The sequence below is a fragment of the Notolepis coatsorum genome (genome assembly GCF_963971535.1).
Source record: "Notolepis coatsorum genome assembly, chromosome: 1".
NCBI lineage: Eukaryota > Metazoa > Chordata > Actinopteri > Aulopiformes > Paralepididae > Notolepis > Notolepis coatsorum.
Window position 1 is genome coordinate 26,809,585 of NC_140165.1, and position 16,784 is coordinate 26,826,368.

The window sequence follows — 16,784 nt, forward strand, 5'->3', positions numbered from 1 at the left end:
AAGCGAACGGCCGACGAATGTGGAGGTACAGCCAAGTATTAGCCGACAAGTTTTGGAACAGTTTCCTACTGCACTACCTACCGTCTCTACAGACCCGCCAGAAGTGGGTAAAGGAGAGAGACAATTTGACAGAAGGAACAGTCGTCATGATTATTGATCAATCACTGCCCAGAGCTATGTGGCCGGCCGGCCGCGTAAGCAAAGTGATCACCGGTGCCGACGGCAAGGTCCGAGCAGCTGAAGTGCTCGTCCAGGGTCGCACTTACACCCGTCCCGTGGCAAGGCTCATAGAACTGCCTCGACTCCCAGACACAATCGATGATGACCATGACCCTACAACCCTATGACTTTGTGAAGTTGACTGACCCCTACAGCAAACCCTTATGTGTAAATAGACAACGCGATTAATCTGTCTCCGTTTAACTGATTAGGTCTGGGACCTATTCAGGGGGTGGCTGTTGTGAAGGGCCAGATTAAACCGAATATATATATTTATTTATATATATATATTTAATTGTATTTGTATATTCTCTAATATTCCCTGATATCCCTTGTATATTCCTTGTACAATATGCATTGAATATCCATTCTAGCCTACTGAACATCCCATAATAGTCTCCATTCTACTATTGGTCGAGACCTTGGTGCCAGGCTGCCATACCCCTCAGACCCAGTTCAAACGTACCGCTCGACATGTACGAACAAGTCCTAGTTCCGCGTAGGAATTTGGCTACCGCACCACTAATGGGACTATTTGTTCATAGTGCGTATATATACTGCGCTACTAAAGTAGGACTTTCTTTTCAGTCCAGTTTCTTACCCTCCAATAGAGTCACAGACGTAAAGCCTCCCCGCGATGCCACGTGTGGGAGTAAGGCCAAGTTCGGCCTACCATCGGTATTGAGACATCGTGTATATTAATATTTGAATAGTCATATTTGGCACTATATCGTCGAGTTGGACGTAGTCTATTAAGCTAATAATAGTCTGTTAATATATTGTGCTTCGTGCGGTGAGAATACTACCGTAGTCAGTACCCCATCGTTTCGGGCAGAGAACTGGCTGCTTACCCAGGGTGGGTGACCCTATGTGAAGCTGCACCCGAGGAGCCCCAGAGCCGACGAGCGAGTGGACCTGTATACCGGATTATTCTACCGACGACAGCCCGCCTTCCCAGGCACGGATTATGCTTTGGATACTTTGATTATTCTATGGATAAAGACCCCCGACACTACCGTGTGTTGGAACCCCCCCCCCTGGAGAGGACGCCAGGTGAGGAGACGCTCTGCAAGACGAGGTCTCTCCACATCTCTCCCCCGTGGACCGGAGAGAGCCGGCCCACAAAGAGTCCACCTGCTTTCATCTGTGGTCCAAGGATCGCCGGCGCATTGAACGGCACTACAGTGGGTTCTCCTGGGATACCCTTGGCCGGACGAGGCAGCTGGATTCTACCCCCCCCCCCCCTCCTACTCCTGTCGGCTTACAAGCGACCGGATTAACCCCCTCTAGTGTATCCAGCCTATAATCATTAAAGTATCATTGCTGTTATTCCTTAACTATTCCAGGTCGTATATTTACCACCTGCGCCTTCAGAGATTGGACATTATCTATTGATATACCGACGAATACTCCTTGCCATAAAAGTGCATACTATTTCAATTCATAAATGTAATTAAGTGATTAAGTGCTTATTCTACACACCATCGCTGTGTAGGAAATAAAGACCTGTTTCTAATTCGTACATTTGTGTTGGATCCGTTTCATCTACGTGAGAGTGTTCATGATAATATATTTATGCCGTGTACTGGGTGGCCGAATATTAAGTACAAAGGTAGTGGTAGTAAGTATCATATCTAGTAATACAGTCAGGGAATTGTACCCCTCAGTTACACACGTTATAGACAAACGATTTGAAATTGTATCTAAAAAGGGACACGCTGATTAGGAAACATATTGTGGAATAATACACGATGGACTGGTATGAAGGAACTACAGGATTACACGTGACACACAATACAAATAAACATGAGCATAAGAAAGACAAATTCAGAACATTGACCGGGAGCTCTGAGGCCGTCCACAGAACGAATGTTGGACTTATATAGTGCGCACTTCGCCACTAGGGGGAGCCCTCTCACTAGAAGAGCCATTACTCCTCACCCTTCCAACGGGGAACAGAGGGATACGATTAAGATCCTCTAACACCATGGGAGCACCAAATGTCGTCTTTTTTTCTTTGAGTTATGTTAGAATAGCAGTTGCTTTGAATGTGCACATGATTATCTGTGAAGGACAAAAATTCAAAACAAATTTGGACAATAATAGGGGTTGGGAGAATCTCCATTGGGGATAACTCTGCCACTAGGGGGGGGGGCTCTCCCTAGGAGAGCTGATTCCCCTCCAACTCGCCAACGGGGGCAAAACTGGGAAGTGCTAATTATATGGCCTATTTTGTTTAAATTTTTATTTTGTAAGTCATGTTAGAATAGCGGTTGCTATAAATGTACATAGTGATATCGGTGACATGAGAGGTACAGAAGTGGGCGGGCTTAAAGGCGGCTGGGTGGCGCAGCGGACATTGCGCTCGTCACCAACGCAAGTGACACCGGGTTCGAATCCGGCTGTCGACATTGCCTCCGGCTTGGGCCGGCCGTCATACTAACTCAATTGGCAGAGTTAGCGGGTGGAAGTCGATGGGTGGTAATCTGGACGTTGTGGACAGCGACTCCTACAGGTCGGTTGGGGGACGCCTGCACAGCAGAGACAGGAAATGGCGGGGGTAGTGTGAGCCTCCCACACGTTACACCTCGCCAATGAGAGTCCGCGCTGGCAGGTGAAAAGATGTGACAGGCTGCCTCCTCGTGTATCGGAGGGGACACGTGATGCAAGGCTTCTATCCTCCCTACAACCGGCCAGTGGGGGGCATATGCGAGCAACGTTCAAGACAGGAGAGGGGAGAATTGGCACAGCGAAATTGGGATGAGAGTAGAAAAAGAGGAGAAAAAGTGGATTAAAAAAAAAAGTGGGCGGGCTTAGTTCAGTCGGGGGGAGGGGCCATCGTTCCGGCGGTTCGACCCGGGAGAGGGGGGCCTTACGTGTTGTGGGGTCGGTATGGGTAGGGTGGGGTTCCCTGGGGCCCCCGGCCACCATGGCCCGGGCGGTCTGGTCACCGGGCCGGGGGGGCACCGGGCTTGGGGTCGCGGGGGGTCGGGGGGCCATTGAGGCGTGGTGCTTTGGCCTTCTGCGGACCTTGGCTTGGGGTTCTCGTGGGCCGGGGGCCTGGCGGTCGGGCGGGGGCGGGTGGGGGCTCTGGGTGCTCGGCCCCGTGCATGGTGGACCAGGGATATGGGGGTGTTCTGTTTATCAGGGAGGATGGCGGGAGGGAGGGGTTTCTCTTATGGGGGTCAGAGCGGCTGGGCTTTGCCCAGTGGGGTCCTGTGTGTTGTGGGGTCGGTGTGCGTGGGTTTGGGGTTCTTTGCGACATGGGAGGTAGCGGGCTTGGCTCGGTGGGGGGGAAGTCCCCTGTCCTCCCCTCTACTGGGCCTGGCCCAATTAATTCAAGGGACCCGTGTAGCTGAGTGCTCAAGCTCCGCGCGTAGCGGACCTGGGATATGGGGGAGTCCTACGGGCTTGACTCAGTGGGAGGGGACTGTTGGGGGGGGGGGGGGGGGGGGGGGGGGGGGGCATCGTTTCCGCGGTTTGGCCCGGGAGAGTGGGGGTCTTGTATGTTGTGGGGTCGTTGTGCGTGGGGTGGGGTGCTTGGTGACATGGGAGGGTAGCGGGCTCACCTCACCCCTGCCCACTTTGACAACCTAGGATGGCTTAGAGTAGACAACAGAGTACAGCAACTTGCAATGGGCCTGGTCTACAAGATACACTACGTGACCAAGGTACCCATGTACATGTCAAAATACTTCCCAAAGGTCAGTGAATACCACGATCACAACACCAGAGGGAGCTCCACAAATCATGTAAAACCCAGATTCGGCTCAAACAAGGGACTAAACACGTTTCGCAACTATGCCACATCAATGTGGAACGCCCTACCTAAAGCTGTAAAGGAATGTGAATCACTACCCACTTTCAAAAACACTCTCAAAAAACACCTACAGGGGACTGCAATTAGAAACTGGCCCCTACAAATGTCCTAACCTAGTTGTACAGTAAATGACCAAGTAAGGCTTTGTCAGTATTCCAATGTACAGTGTAAAATGTGTGTGTGTCCCCTACCCAACCCCCCCCCCCCACCTCCAATGTACAGCCCTCACCCAACCCACCCAACCCCACCCCACCCATCCAACCTCCTCCAATGTACAGTTTCTACGCCAAATGTATATACACTCCTTTTCTGGACACTTTTGTATCACAAACAGTACTGTATTTGCAAATCTGATATGTCATAAATGTATAGATGTAGCAAGTACTGTCTATCTGTATGTCATGTATGTCATATATGTTATGATGAATTGAAAATGGGGGACCCTGATGTAAACAAGACGAAAGTCTTTCTCTGGTCTGCATCCCCTTAACAATTGTATGTATAGAGCTGTACTGTACTGTACCCATTCTGCAATCTGTTAATAAACTTTTCAATCAATCAATCAAAGCCTCGTGGGGGGGGGGAGTACCTCCCCTCTCTCCTCTACTGAGCCTGGCCCATTTAATTCAAGGAACCCGTGTCGCTGAGTGCTCGGCCCCGTGTGGGGCAGACCTGGGATGTGGGGGAGTCCTATTTCTCGGGGTGGAGGGCGGGAGGGGGGGGTCCCTCTTATGGGGGTCTGGGTGGCTGGACGCAGCCTTGTCATTGAAATTCAAGGGACCCAGGTCAGGATATTGTATGTGATTGATGTCGTTGTAAGTATTGTCTAAGTGTTGTATGTATATAAATGTTAATAAAATGTAAGTAAAAAAAAATAAAAATACTGATTGGACGATAGTTTGCCATTTCAGTTTTTTTTCCAGATTTAAAGATTGGGGTCACCGCGGCCACCTTCCAGCCTGATTGGACAACTGGGTGCTTGATTGATAGGTTGACTAAATGAGTGATGGGGCAGACCATGGAATCTTTATGTTTAAAAAAAATTATATTAAATCAGAGCTGAGGCCATACACATTCTTAGCTTTGGAGCTTTTCAATCCAGTGATGAGTCTGGCTACCTCTGCCTCATGGTACCTACTCGACGCAACTTGACTCTACCCGCTTTTGGTACCTGGTACTTTGTTCGTTCTCCACTGCAGGTAATACCCCCCCCGTCAGTGTAGCTGGTCGTCATAGGGCGCCGTGACGTCACCTTCAACGCCACACACACACACACACACGCACGCACACACGCACGCACGCACGCACACACACATATCGAAGCTAACTATGAAACCAGTGCCTTAGCTAATGTACGCTAGCCGCAATGCTAACGGTTATAATGGGAAATCCCAGTCACATTAGCATATAAGCTAACAAAATTAGCAATCTTTTTCTGAGACTAAACTCTTTGTTCTTGGTGGTAAATTGTGTTGCTGTTGGTTTTGTTTCATCAATAAATGAGGCAGAATACACTGAATGTATATCTTTTTGTTTATTGCACTTTTTTCTCGCTGAAAACAAATAATACTAATGTTTAGTAGTCGTGAGACTATTTAAAGATGGCAGGTTTTTGGGGCGCCCGAGTGGCGCACCGCATACAGCACTACGGTGCAACACGGCCGACCCGGGTTCGACTCCCGGACCCGGTGATCTTTGCCGAATGTCTTCCCCGGTCTATCTCCCATTCCTCCTCTCTCTCTCTCTCTCTCTCTCTCTCTACCGGACTGCCCGGTAGCAAAAATCAATAAAAACCTACAAAAACATAACTTAACATAACATTTAAAGATGGCGTGTTTGAGTTTCTGTGCAGAACGCTCCCCGTGTAGCACAATAATGACATAGTGATGACGCTGAGGTCGGCAATAGGCCCGCCAGCAATAATATCTGGCCCTTCAGAATATATATATAATTTTTTTTTTTTTTTTTTTTATTATAATTTTTTTTTTATCAGACCAACTAGGCTAGGCTATATGTTAGCTATAATGTCCAAATAGAGAAACTACCACCACCTAAAGAATGCTTATTATACGTTGTTTTATCCATGTTGAGAGTGAATAACATGTAGGCAGCGAGGTGCAATGTAGTGCTTGCTCAACATGAAAAAAGTCAGTGGACAGCGCCTGGTGCTGAAATAGCAAACAAGCAGTGTGGTGTGAAATTAAAACACCAGTTCAGTAAGTCATTCAAACTTTATCTTTACTTATATATGACTGTGACGGCACCACACATGTGAACAGTAACAATGCAATTAAACTGAAGTCAAATCAGAGCAAAAAAAGCTGAATCTGCTTCAAGAAGATGCGCTACATTAGGTATATAAGGAATTACAACGAGACATTTATTAACTAAATAAAAAATACTATTAGGCTTTTAACCCTCTAAAGACGGGCGCAACAGTAGACATGTTTTGTAAAACATTAAATATCTTTGGATTTGTTTGTGATAAAGACTTGCTTTATTGTATCGGAATCGATTGTCATCTAAAAATGTAGTGCATCTCAATGCGCGGATGTAAAGCATAGAATCTTGAAATATCTAGATTGGTTGTTTTCTCTGGACTGCATCTAATCCGCTGTATCTATCCATTTATCATATATCTATGTCTGTCACTATAGCCAATGGAAATGCTAGAAATGGTCACATGGACTGGGAGAACCAATGGAAAATTCCTATTGTTTCTCAATAGTCCAGTGCGCTCCACAGAAAGGGCCGTCAGATAGACACATTGGTTGTGCGTAATGTAAGATAGGCCGATAAGAGAGAGGCGCTTGTCTCTGGTTTTATAATAAAATGGCAAACAGACAAAGGTATAATGTTCAGTGCAAATGTGTATGTCGTTTACAGTTTATTAGGCCACCTATGCAGCTCGTTTATTTTGTCCATTATCTGCCTCTGCCAAGAGTTAAAATGTTTTCACAATCAATATATTAAATTAGCCATTGTTTTTGTTTCCCGCCCCCCCCCCCCCCCCCCCCCCCCATACAATGGCTTGGAAGAAATTTGGCCCTCGGCCAAACTTAATTGAAGACCCCTAGACTCTCTCTTCTGAACAATCAGTGTTTCATGTCACTTTTTAGTCCCTGCTTTACCCGCTTGGAACCTCGACAGAGCAGGTACTAAAAAAAGTACCCAGTACCAGGTACCATCCGCAAATTTCGGCAATGAAAATCTGAAAAGGCAGAGTCGAGTTGAGTAGGTACCATGCAGTGGAAAAGCGCCATAAGATAAGAGCCACGTGTAGCCTAAAGCGTTAAATGTATTAACCTTTAAATAATACATTGTCAGACTTTATACCTGATGACATCACAAGTTTGAGTCCTACTTATCTGCTTCCTGGCTTTAGGGGAAAGTAGCTCATGTTCACTAATATTAATTTAACTTGAATAGGTCATGAAAGTAACATATTGGAGTTCTTGATATGGGTGGTGTTCTGGTTAGGGCCTGGATAGTGATTTGGGTGGTGTTCTGGTTAGGGCCTGGATAGTGATTTGGGTGGTGTTCTGGTTAGGGCCTGGATAGTGATTTGGGTGGTGTTCTGGTCCTCATTATAAATCACCATCAACTCGAAACTTTGATCATGTCAGCGCATGTCTTGTCCCACACCCATAAATGCTTATAAATGGCCGGTGAAACCCCCCAATTCACAGAAATCGATACAGCCCGAATAGAGAATATTGCGGCAGAGAAGGAAAAGAAAAGAAATTCATTTCAGAGATTGTGAAATAGATATTTTTTTTGGTCCACTTTTTCGCCCATTTTCTATATTTTCTCCCATCCCAATTTCGTATCATCCAATTCAACCCTCCCCTGTCACGAACGCTGTTTATTGCCTCCCACAAGCCAGCTGCAATGTGGACTAAGTCATACATAGCACAAGTCCCCTCCGGTACTTGAGGTAACAGCAGTCGCATCTTTTCACCTGCGCAGCTCGATCTCTCAGTGGCGAGGAGTAACGCGTGGGAGGCTCACGCTGCCCCTGACACTTCCTGATTCTACTGCGCAGGCGCACCAACCGACCTGTAGGAGTCGCTGTCCACAACGCCCGATCCCCACCCATCAGTTTCCCACCCCCTAATACGGCCAATGTGTATTAGTATGAACGACCAGCTAAACTGAAAGCAATGTGGAGCGCTGGGCTCGAACAGGCGAGCCCAGCGTCTCCAGCATTCATGGCGAGCGCCTTGCCCACTACGCCACGTAGCCGCCAGAGATTGTGAAATATATTATAAAAAAAAATTGTCTTTATTTTCAGCGAGGAGTTTCACTGGGGGAACGTAACGCGTGCTGACTTACTTACTTACGCCTATCGCTCCTTTTGGGGGAGCATAGGCCGTCGACAACAGTTCGCCAGGGTCCTCTGTCCTGTGCTTTGCTTTCCAGCTGTTTCCATGTCAGTCCGCTCTGTGTGATGTCTGTCTCCAAGTCCCTGCGCCAGGTGTTCTTGGGCCGGCCTCTCTTCCTTTTGCCTTGGGGGTTCCATCTAAGGGCCTGTCTGGTGGTGCTGGTGTTTGGTTTGCGTAGTGTGTGGCCGATCCATCCCCACTTTCTTCTCTTGATTTGTTCTTCCACTGGTTGTTCGCCCGTTCTCTGCCAGAGATCATTGTTGCTGATGGTATCTGGCCAGTGGATGTTCAGGATCCGCCTCAGGCATACTAGCATGCTAGACTAACTAGCATGTCCCATATGCTCTGTAAATAACTATGTACAGATACCGAGATGTCACTCCATGTTACCTGCTACCTGTTACTGCACAATGTTGTTTCCTTCTTTTGATTCTATTATATGTACCACTGTATTGCACATCGTTGCGGGCAAGACCACCCGCATTTCATTGTATACCTGTTAGGGGTGGGACGATACATCGATCCAGATCGATACATCGATGTAATTATCAACAATCGAATCGGATCGATGCGATGTAATAAGATCGATTCATATCGATACTCTTATTTTGAAAATCCTGTGGCGAGTCTCATATCTGCCCAAGAACAACAGCAGTAGCTCCGTGTGTGTAGATGTTACAGCATAGCATTCTCCCTTTCTGTGTGTGTGTGTGTGTGCGCGCGTCTTTGGAAAGACAAGATGAGGTCAGAGGAGTTTGATGTTTAAATGTTATTTAAACATAAACAATATAATACATAATAAATGTAGGCCTATACATGATCATGCAACATCAACAAATTGTTGTAGGAACGGTTTGGGAGAGGGAGGTTGTGAGTTTTGAGTTCCAAAAAATGTAGCTTAAAGTTTAAAGCTCAATATATAAAAACGTGGCACTTTACAGTGAACAGGAGGTCTATTTGTATTAAAAACAATAGATTGATTTTCCTTTAAATGTCTGGAAGAGCTCAAAAATACAAATGTCAAATGATATTTTCATTACCTTTTTTTTGTTGATCTAAATGTTACCGATTGTGTTAAATGGGCATATGATATCATCTCATATCGATCGCAGGCACCTGAATCTAATCGTATCGTATTGTATCGTGAGAGACTTTGTGATATCGGCAAATATCGTATCGTTGTCCAAAGAATCGATATCATATCGTATCATGATGAAACTGGTGATTCCCACCCCTAATACCTGTATGCCGTGACAATTAAAACTCTTGACTTGACTTGACTTGGCATCTGTTGATGAATGACTGCACTGCACTCTAGTCATTGTGATCTTGGTTGTCCTCCACGTCTCTGATCCGTATAAGAGTACTGGCTTGATGTTGGATTTGAATAGTCTGATCTTTGTCTGCTGACTGATAACCTTGGAGCTCCAGATGTTCTTTAGTTGGATGTATGAGGCCCTTGCCTTGCTGATTCTTGCTCTGACATCTGCCTCCATGCCACCCTTCTTATCTATGATGCTACCTAGGTAGGTGAAGGATTCTACTTCCTCAAGTGCTGTTCCGTCCAGGTTTACTGGGTCTTTGTTGTTTGTGTTGATCTTGAGTATTTTGGTCTTTCCTTGGTGGATGTTGAGGCCTAGTTGTGTTGAGGTGTCTGCCAGTATGTTAGTCTTCTCCTGCATCTGTTGTCGACTGTGGGATAGTAGGGCAAGGTCGTCTGCGAAGTCTAGGTCGTCCAGTTGTGTTGTGAGTGTCCACTGGATCCCGTTTCTCCTCTGTGCTGTTGTGGTCTTCAATATCCAGTCGATGGCCAGGAGGAAGAGGAAAGGGGACAGGATACCACCTTGCCTTACTCCGGTCTTCACTTGGAAGCTTCGTGTGAGCTGTCCGCTGTGTATGACTCTGCAGGTCATACCTTCATAGGAGTTCCTCATGATGTTGACAAGCTTTTCTGGTATGCCGTAGTGTCGAAGCAGTTTCCAGAGGGTGTTTCTGTGGAGGCTGTCAAATGCCTTCTCATAGTCTACGAAGTTGATGTATAGTGGAGAGTTCCATTCCAATGATTGCTCGACTATGATTCGGAGGGTTGCAATCTGGTCCACACATGATCTATTGGGCCGGAAGCCTGCCTGCTGGTCTCTTAGCTGCGGATCCACCGCTTTCTTTATTCGTTCGAGGAGGATTCTGTTGAAGATTTTTCCTGGCACTGATAAAAGCATGATTCCTCTGTAGTTGTGGCATTGGCTGAGGTCTCCTTTCTTAGGCGTGCTGAGGTTCATGCTATTTCCCCCAGATCCCATCCTTGCTGAACAGGTGTCCCGACCGACCAGTAGGTGTCACTGTTTGGAACAACCTGGACACATACCCCACCGGCTTCCCACCCGCGAACACTGCCAATTGTGTTCATACTAGTGACCAAGCCAAATCCAGCTGGATTCGATCGCAGAGATTAAAAATATTGTTTGGTGGACACAGTGTCTGTACAACGGGTGCATCACCAATGCCAGAAAGGCATCTGAGTGGCAGAATATTACATACAGTAGCTCAGAGGTGTGGACTGTGGCAGTGCCCTGTGCGGCACAGAGGTCCAACAGTACAGAGGTCCAACAGAACAGAGGTCCAACAGAACAGAGGTCCAACAGCACAGAGGTCCAACAGTACAGAGGTCCAACAGAACAGAGGTCCAACAGGACAGCCGGTAGTTGGAAGCGGCTCATGAGCCACTCGTCGTCATTGGTCAGTAGGTCATTGGTCAGTAGGTCTTGTCAGTAGGTCTTGTCAGTAGGTCATTGGTCAGTAGGTCTTGTCAGTAGGTCATTGGTCAGTAGGTCTTGTCAGTAGGTCATTGGCCAGTAGGTCTTGTCAGTAGGTCTTGTCAGTAGGTCATTGGTCAGTAGGTCATTGGCCAGTAGGTCTTGTCAGTAGGTCTTGTCAGTAGGTCATTGGTCAGTAGGTCTTGTCAGTAGGTCATTGGCCAGTAGATCTTGTCAGTAGGTCATTGGTCAGTAGGTCATTGGCCAGTAGGTCTCGTCAGTAGGTCATTGGCCAGTAGATCTTGTCAGTAGGTCATTGGTCAGTAGGTCATTGGCCAGTAGGTCTTGTCAGTAGGTCATTGGTCAGTAGGTCTTGTCAGTAGGTCATTGGCCAGTAGATCTTGTCAGTAGGTCTTGTCAGTAGGTCATTGGTCAGTAGGTCATTGGCCAGTAGGTCTTGTCAGTAGGTCATTGGTCAGTAGGTCTTGTCAGTAAGTAGTAGTAGTAGTCGTTTTATTCAGTCATCTCACACAATATATATACACCATCATTTAACAATATTTGATTTTACAGTGACTGAAAAGGTACAGACTGAAGCATAATGCTTATATATGCCTGTCCTATATTCTTAACAAAGTTAAGACTCAAACAGTATTCTAAAAGAAAATAGCAAAAAAAAAACGTATTATTCACCCTTGTAGTTTTCAAAAATAACTTAACCCCAATAATAGAAATACACCTCCTTTTAATCCCTTTCTTAGCTTTTTGAACAGTAAATTTACAAATATCTCTCAAATCATATTTTCTTTCATGTATTGAAAAAAACCTTTGCACCCTGTCTGGGAGTAACTTTACTTTAGCTCTGTACATTATTTGCATAGTTTTATAATAAACCAAATCATTACATTTCATAATATGAGACTTTATAAACAATGGATTTGTGTGTTCATAGTAACCAGCCTTGAAAAGGTTCCGAATGGCCTGCTTTTGCAGTAAGACTATTGGATTTACTGTCTTTTTAAATGTCGACCCCCATAATTCCACACAGATAAGATATGTAAGGAAGTATAAGTGAACAGTAAATGATGTGCAAGGCTTTGTAGTTTAATATATCCTTAGTTACATTTATACAATATTGCTACTGACTTAGATATTTTTCCTTGAATATAGTTAACATGTTGTTTCCATGTTAATTTCTGGTCAATAACTACCCCTAGAAGTCATTGGCCAGTAGGTCTCGTCAGTAGGTCATTGGTCAGTAGGTCTTGTCAGTAAGTCATTAGTCAGTAGGTCTTGTCAGTAGGTCATTAGTCAGTAGGTCTTGTCAGTAGGTCATTGGTCAGTAGGTCTTGTCAGTAAGTCATTAGTCAGTAGGTCTTGTCAGTAGGTCATTGGTCAGTAGGTCTTGTCAGTAAGTCATTAGTCAGTAGGTCTTGTCAGTAGGTCAATGGTTAGTAGGTCTTGTCAGTAAGTCATTAGTCAGTAGGTCTTGTCAGTAGGTCAATGGTTAGTAGGTCTTGTCAGTAGGTCATTGGCCAGTAGGTCTTGTCAGTAGGTCAATGGTTAGTAGGTCTTGTCAGTAGGTCATTGGCCAGTTGGTATTGTTTAGTAGGTCTTGTCAGTAGGCCATTGGTCAGTAGGTCTTGTCAATAGATCATTGGTCCCTGAAGACTCTCTCTCTCTCTGAACTCCTTCATCCTCCACATAATCCAACAGTAGTACCAATAAAGCATCATTACACATTGGAATTGTTTGCCTTCATACCAAACCATGAACATGACATTATATGGAACAGTTGTGAAGCTCAATGACAATATATGAACCATGATTGATATATTTTATTTATGGATATAGAATCAATATAAACTATGCCTGACTGAGGCATTGAACACAGCATCAGTTTAAACATAGCCCTAAATGGATGATGTAGCCTACCATACAGATTGTCAGAGTATTTTATTTATCAATTATACACAGCGATTTATAAATAGCCTATAGCCTTTAATAATGTACACGTTTTTCGACTGCACACAATTGTGCCATTGATTTTCTGATTCAGACACAAACGCCAACAGCAGCCTATTTCTGTGTAGCACAGCTTATGGTGAATCATATTATCTGTAAAATATATTAGCCTACACATAAATCCTGAGGTTTGATCAGGAGTGACGTACGCACTCTTTTGTGCCTACGAGAGCTTTATGAACGAGGCCCCTGGTTAGTGCCTGGATCCATATCTGTGTTAGTAGAATGTTAGTAGAGTAAGGTAGGTAGTAAGTTAGCATGGGTGGTGCATTCTTCAGATCATTATCTTAACTTGTAGAGGCGACACCATGGTGTAGTGGTTAACACTGTCGCCTCACAGCTAGAATGTCCTGGGTTCGATTCCCGCTTGGGGACCAGGTTGCCGTGTTGCCAGTTACCCAGGTGGGGTATCTCCCGGCCTTTCTGTGTGGAGTTTGCATGTTCTCCCCGTGCTCGCAAGGGTTCCCCCTCCCGATAAGATAAACCCAATGGAAAAACATGCACAGCAGATCGCTAACGCTGTTACGTCCCTGACGAAGACGGACAGGAGCACATGGATTGGTCCCCGGGCGCGGCGCACGCTGCAGCCCTTGTCTGCTCCCGGATGCCCTTGGGGGGAAGGATGATGGGATGGGAAGTGCAGAGAACATTTCATCAGCGACTCAGTGCATGTGTGTGTGTGTGTTCCTGTGGGTCGCCCATCGCATGTGTGTGTGTTAAATCTGCATGACAATTAAAGACTACTTGTTCTTCTTCTTCTTTTGCAGGGATGGGAACCTGCAGGACATTGTGAACAGGGGCAGTCTGCATGAGTTCCTCGTCGGTCTTCACCAGGACTTCGGGCCTGTGGCGTCCTTTTGGTTCGGCGGTCGGCCGGTGGTCAGCCTGGGGTCCATGGACCAGCTGCAGCACCACATCAACCCCAATCGGACCAGTGAGTTTGCTGGGAAAGGACGTGTAACCAGAGATAGTGTAGAGGCTAAGGCCCCACTTGTATCTGGAACCACATTCCTTCCTACCGCCTTCCTACTGTCTCAATAAAGAACCTTCTCTCCTGTGTCTCCTCTACTCTGTCTCCCTCTCAGCCTTCCTACTGTCTCAATAAAGAACATTCTCTCCTGTGTCTCCCCTACTCTGTTTCCCTCTCAGCCTTCCTATTGTCTCAATAAAAAACATTCTCTCCTGTGTCTCCCCTACTCTGTCTCCCTCTCAGCCTTCCTACTGTCTCAATAAAGAACCTTCTTTCCTGTGTCTCCTCTACTCTGTCTCCCTCTCAGTTTTCATACTGTCTCAATAAAGAACCTTCTTTCCTGTGTCTCCCCTACTCTGTCTCCCTCTCAGTTTTCATACTGTCTCAATAAAGAACCTTCTTTCCTGTGTCTCCCCTACTCTGTCTCCCTCTCAGCCTTCCTACTGTCTCAATAAAGAACCTTCTGTCCTGTGTCTCCCCTACTCTGTCTCCCTCTCAGCCTTCCTACTGTCTCAATAAAGAACATTCTACAGTATGTCTTCCCTACTCTGTCTCCCTCTCAGCCTTCCTACTGTCTCAATAAAGAACCTTCTCTCCTGTGTCTCCCCTACTCTGTCTCCCTCTCAGCCTTCATACTGTCACAGTAATGTGAAAAAGGAGAGTGGACTGGTCACTCTTATTTGAAAAAGAAAGTTCTTAAGTCACTGGTGATTCAGAATTGTATCAATTAATGTAATCTCTGCCACCTTTTCTCTTATTTATTTATAGAAAAAAAGTGGCTAATGTTAATTTCAAGCACTGGGTTAGCTAAGTATACATTTCTTTAGGACTATTTCGTTGTCAGTTTTCTATTAGTTTCTACTGGATTTTTATTGAATCAGTTTGTATGTCTGTCATGAGGATCAGTATTTTATTTATTTATTTAGTGTATATCTAGCATCAAATGGCTGTAACTGAGACCTGAGTATTGTATCTCGTGCTTCCATGTCAATGGAAAAATGACAATAAACTTAACTTTGACTTTGATAATGGAAACATGTATAGTTTTACTATTTTTGAGTCAGAACATATAATTAATTACATAATTATTAAACCTCTAGTGTAACCCTTTATACAAAACGCCATTATCTTCTTGTTGCTGTTTTCAGTGGACTCCTCTGAGACGATGCTGAAGTCGTTGCTAGGTTACAATTCGGGGATGGGAGGCGGAGCCACAGAAGCCCTGATGAGGAAGAAGGTGTATGAGAGCGCCATCAACGACACGTTGAAGCACAACTTCCCTCTAATGCTTGAGGTTTGTGTTGTATAATGTGGGTGCAGAGACATACGAGTCTTCTTCATAGTGTTCCTCTGTGTCTTTGCGTTTGCAGTAGGATGAACTCACCAGAGAAGCTGCTATGGTGTCCTGTATGGGTCACTGTGCTTTGATCAGATCCAATTGCAGCTTCAAAATGCACATTTTAAATGAGGACTGTAGGGGTTGGAGAGAAAATCGATATATAGCATATATGACATAATTTACACTTGAAAAAGGGTAATAAATCACAATACATCTCAATATTACAATATCATAACTCTAGTATCGTGATTACATGGTATCGTGGAGCATCTGGCGATTCTCACCCCTAGTGTAGACTCAACCACACAATTATGTGGAATAAGCCTGCAACCTGGCGGCTGAGTTTAAAATGTTGGTCATTGCTGGCCTGATGGGGTGAGGACCATGTAGACTCCACCACTAAACTAGACATATGCTGTGGGTGGCAGACAGCGGGAATATCAGCAAAATGGTCAGAATCCTTAATGCACCTTTTGACCACGCCCCTAATCTGGTCAAACGGTTTGGCCTACTAACTGTTTTTATATGACTTTTAAAAATGGTGGTCACTAGATGCCACACATGAATCATGCGAATGGCCTGGGAGGAGCAGGAAACAGATTTGTTTTTGAGGAAAGTGGTGGTCATATACTTGGTCATATGTCTCAACGCTAGGATATCCTAAAGTAACAACATATTTCAAATATCATCATGACGGGACATGCTGTTGAGTAGTTAACATTTTACACAGAACTTCACAGGCCTCCTTGCTTTTGTAAGGCAAACATGTTTATTATGTTTGGTGCAAATCGGACAATACGCTCACAAGTAACGCATCACTTCCTGTTTACCAATTGCTTATCAATTCTCAATTCAAGGTGCTATAGATAACATTTTTATTTAGAGTAATAATTAAAAAAAAATATATATATACATGTACATCCACAGAGCTTTTAGAAAGGTGCAGAATAAAAGTATTGCTTTTCCCCCCCCAAAAAATATTGATTAAATCATTTATAATTAAAAAGAATTTCAATGTCCAAAATGAATGTTGTTGTTTACATGTTGCAGGCATGTATCCCCTCCCTACTTTCCATTTCCCCATGTGTAACGCACCTGATTGGATAAATGTTATCTATAGCACCTTTAATGACTTAAATGAATAATCTTTCTTTTAATAATTAATAATTAAAGATGTTAGTCCCCAGATTCCACACAGCAAGTTTGGTGAGAATCAGGTGAACATTTTTGGGAAAGTGTTTTTCCAGAAATTATGAAAATAGCGGACAATCTA

General features: G+C 45.0%; 1 protein-coding gene across 1 annotated transcript in view; it reads left to right on the forward strand.

Moving 5' to 3' along the window:
• Window positions 1-16,784, forward strand: part of cyp20a1 (cytochrome P450, family 20, subfamily A, polypeptide 1) — a 50,969-nt gene that overhangs the window by 17,934 nt on the left and 16,251 nt on the right. The window contains exons 3-4 of the mRNA XM_084317605.1: window positions 13,970-14,136; window positions 15,321-15,466. Coding sequence (XP_084173731.1) covers window positions 13,970-14,136; window positions 15,321-15,466 — 313 coding nt within the window. The remainder of the gene's footprint in view (window positions 1-13,969; window positions 14,137-15,320; window positions 15,467-16,784) is intronic.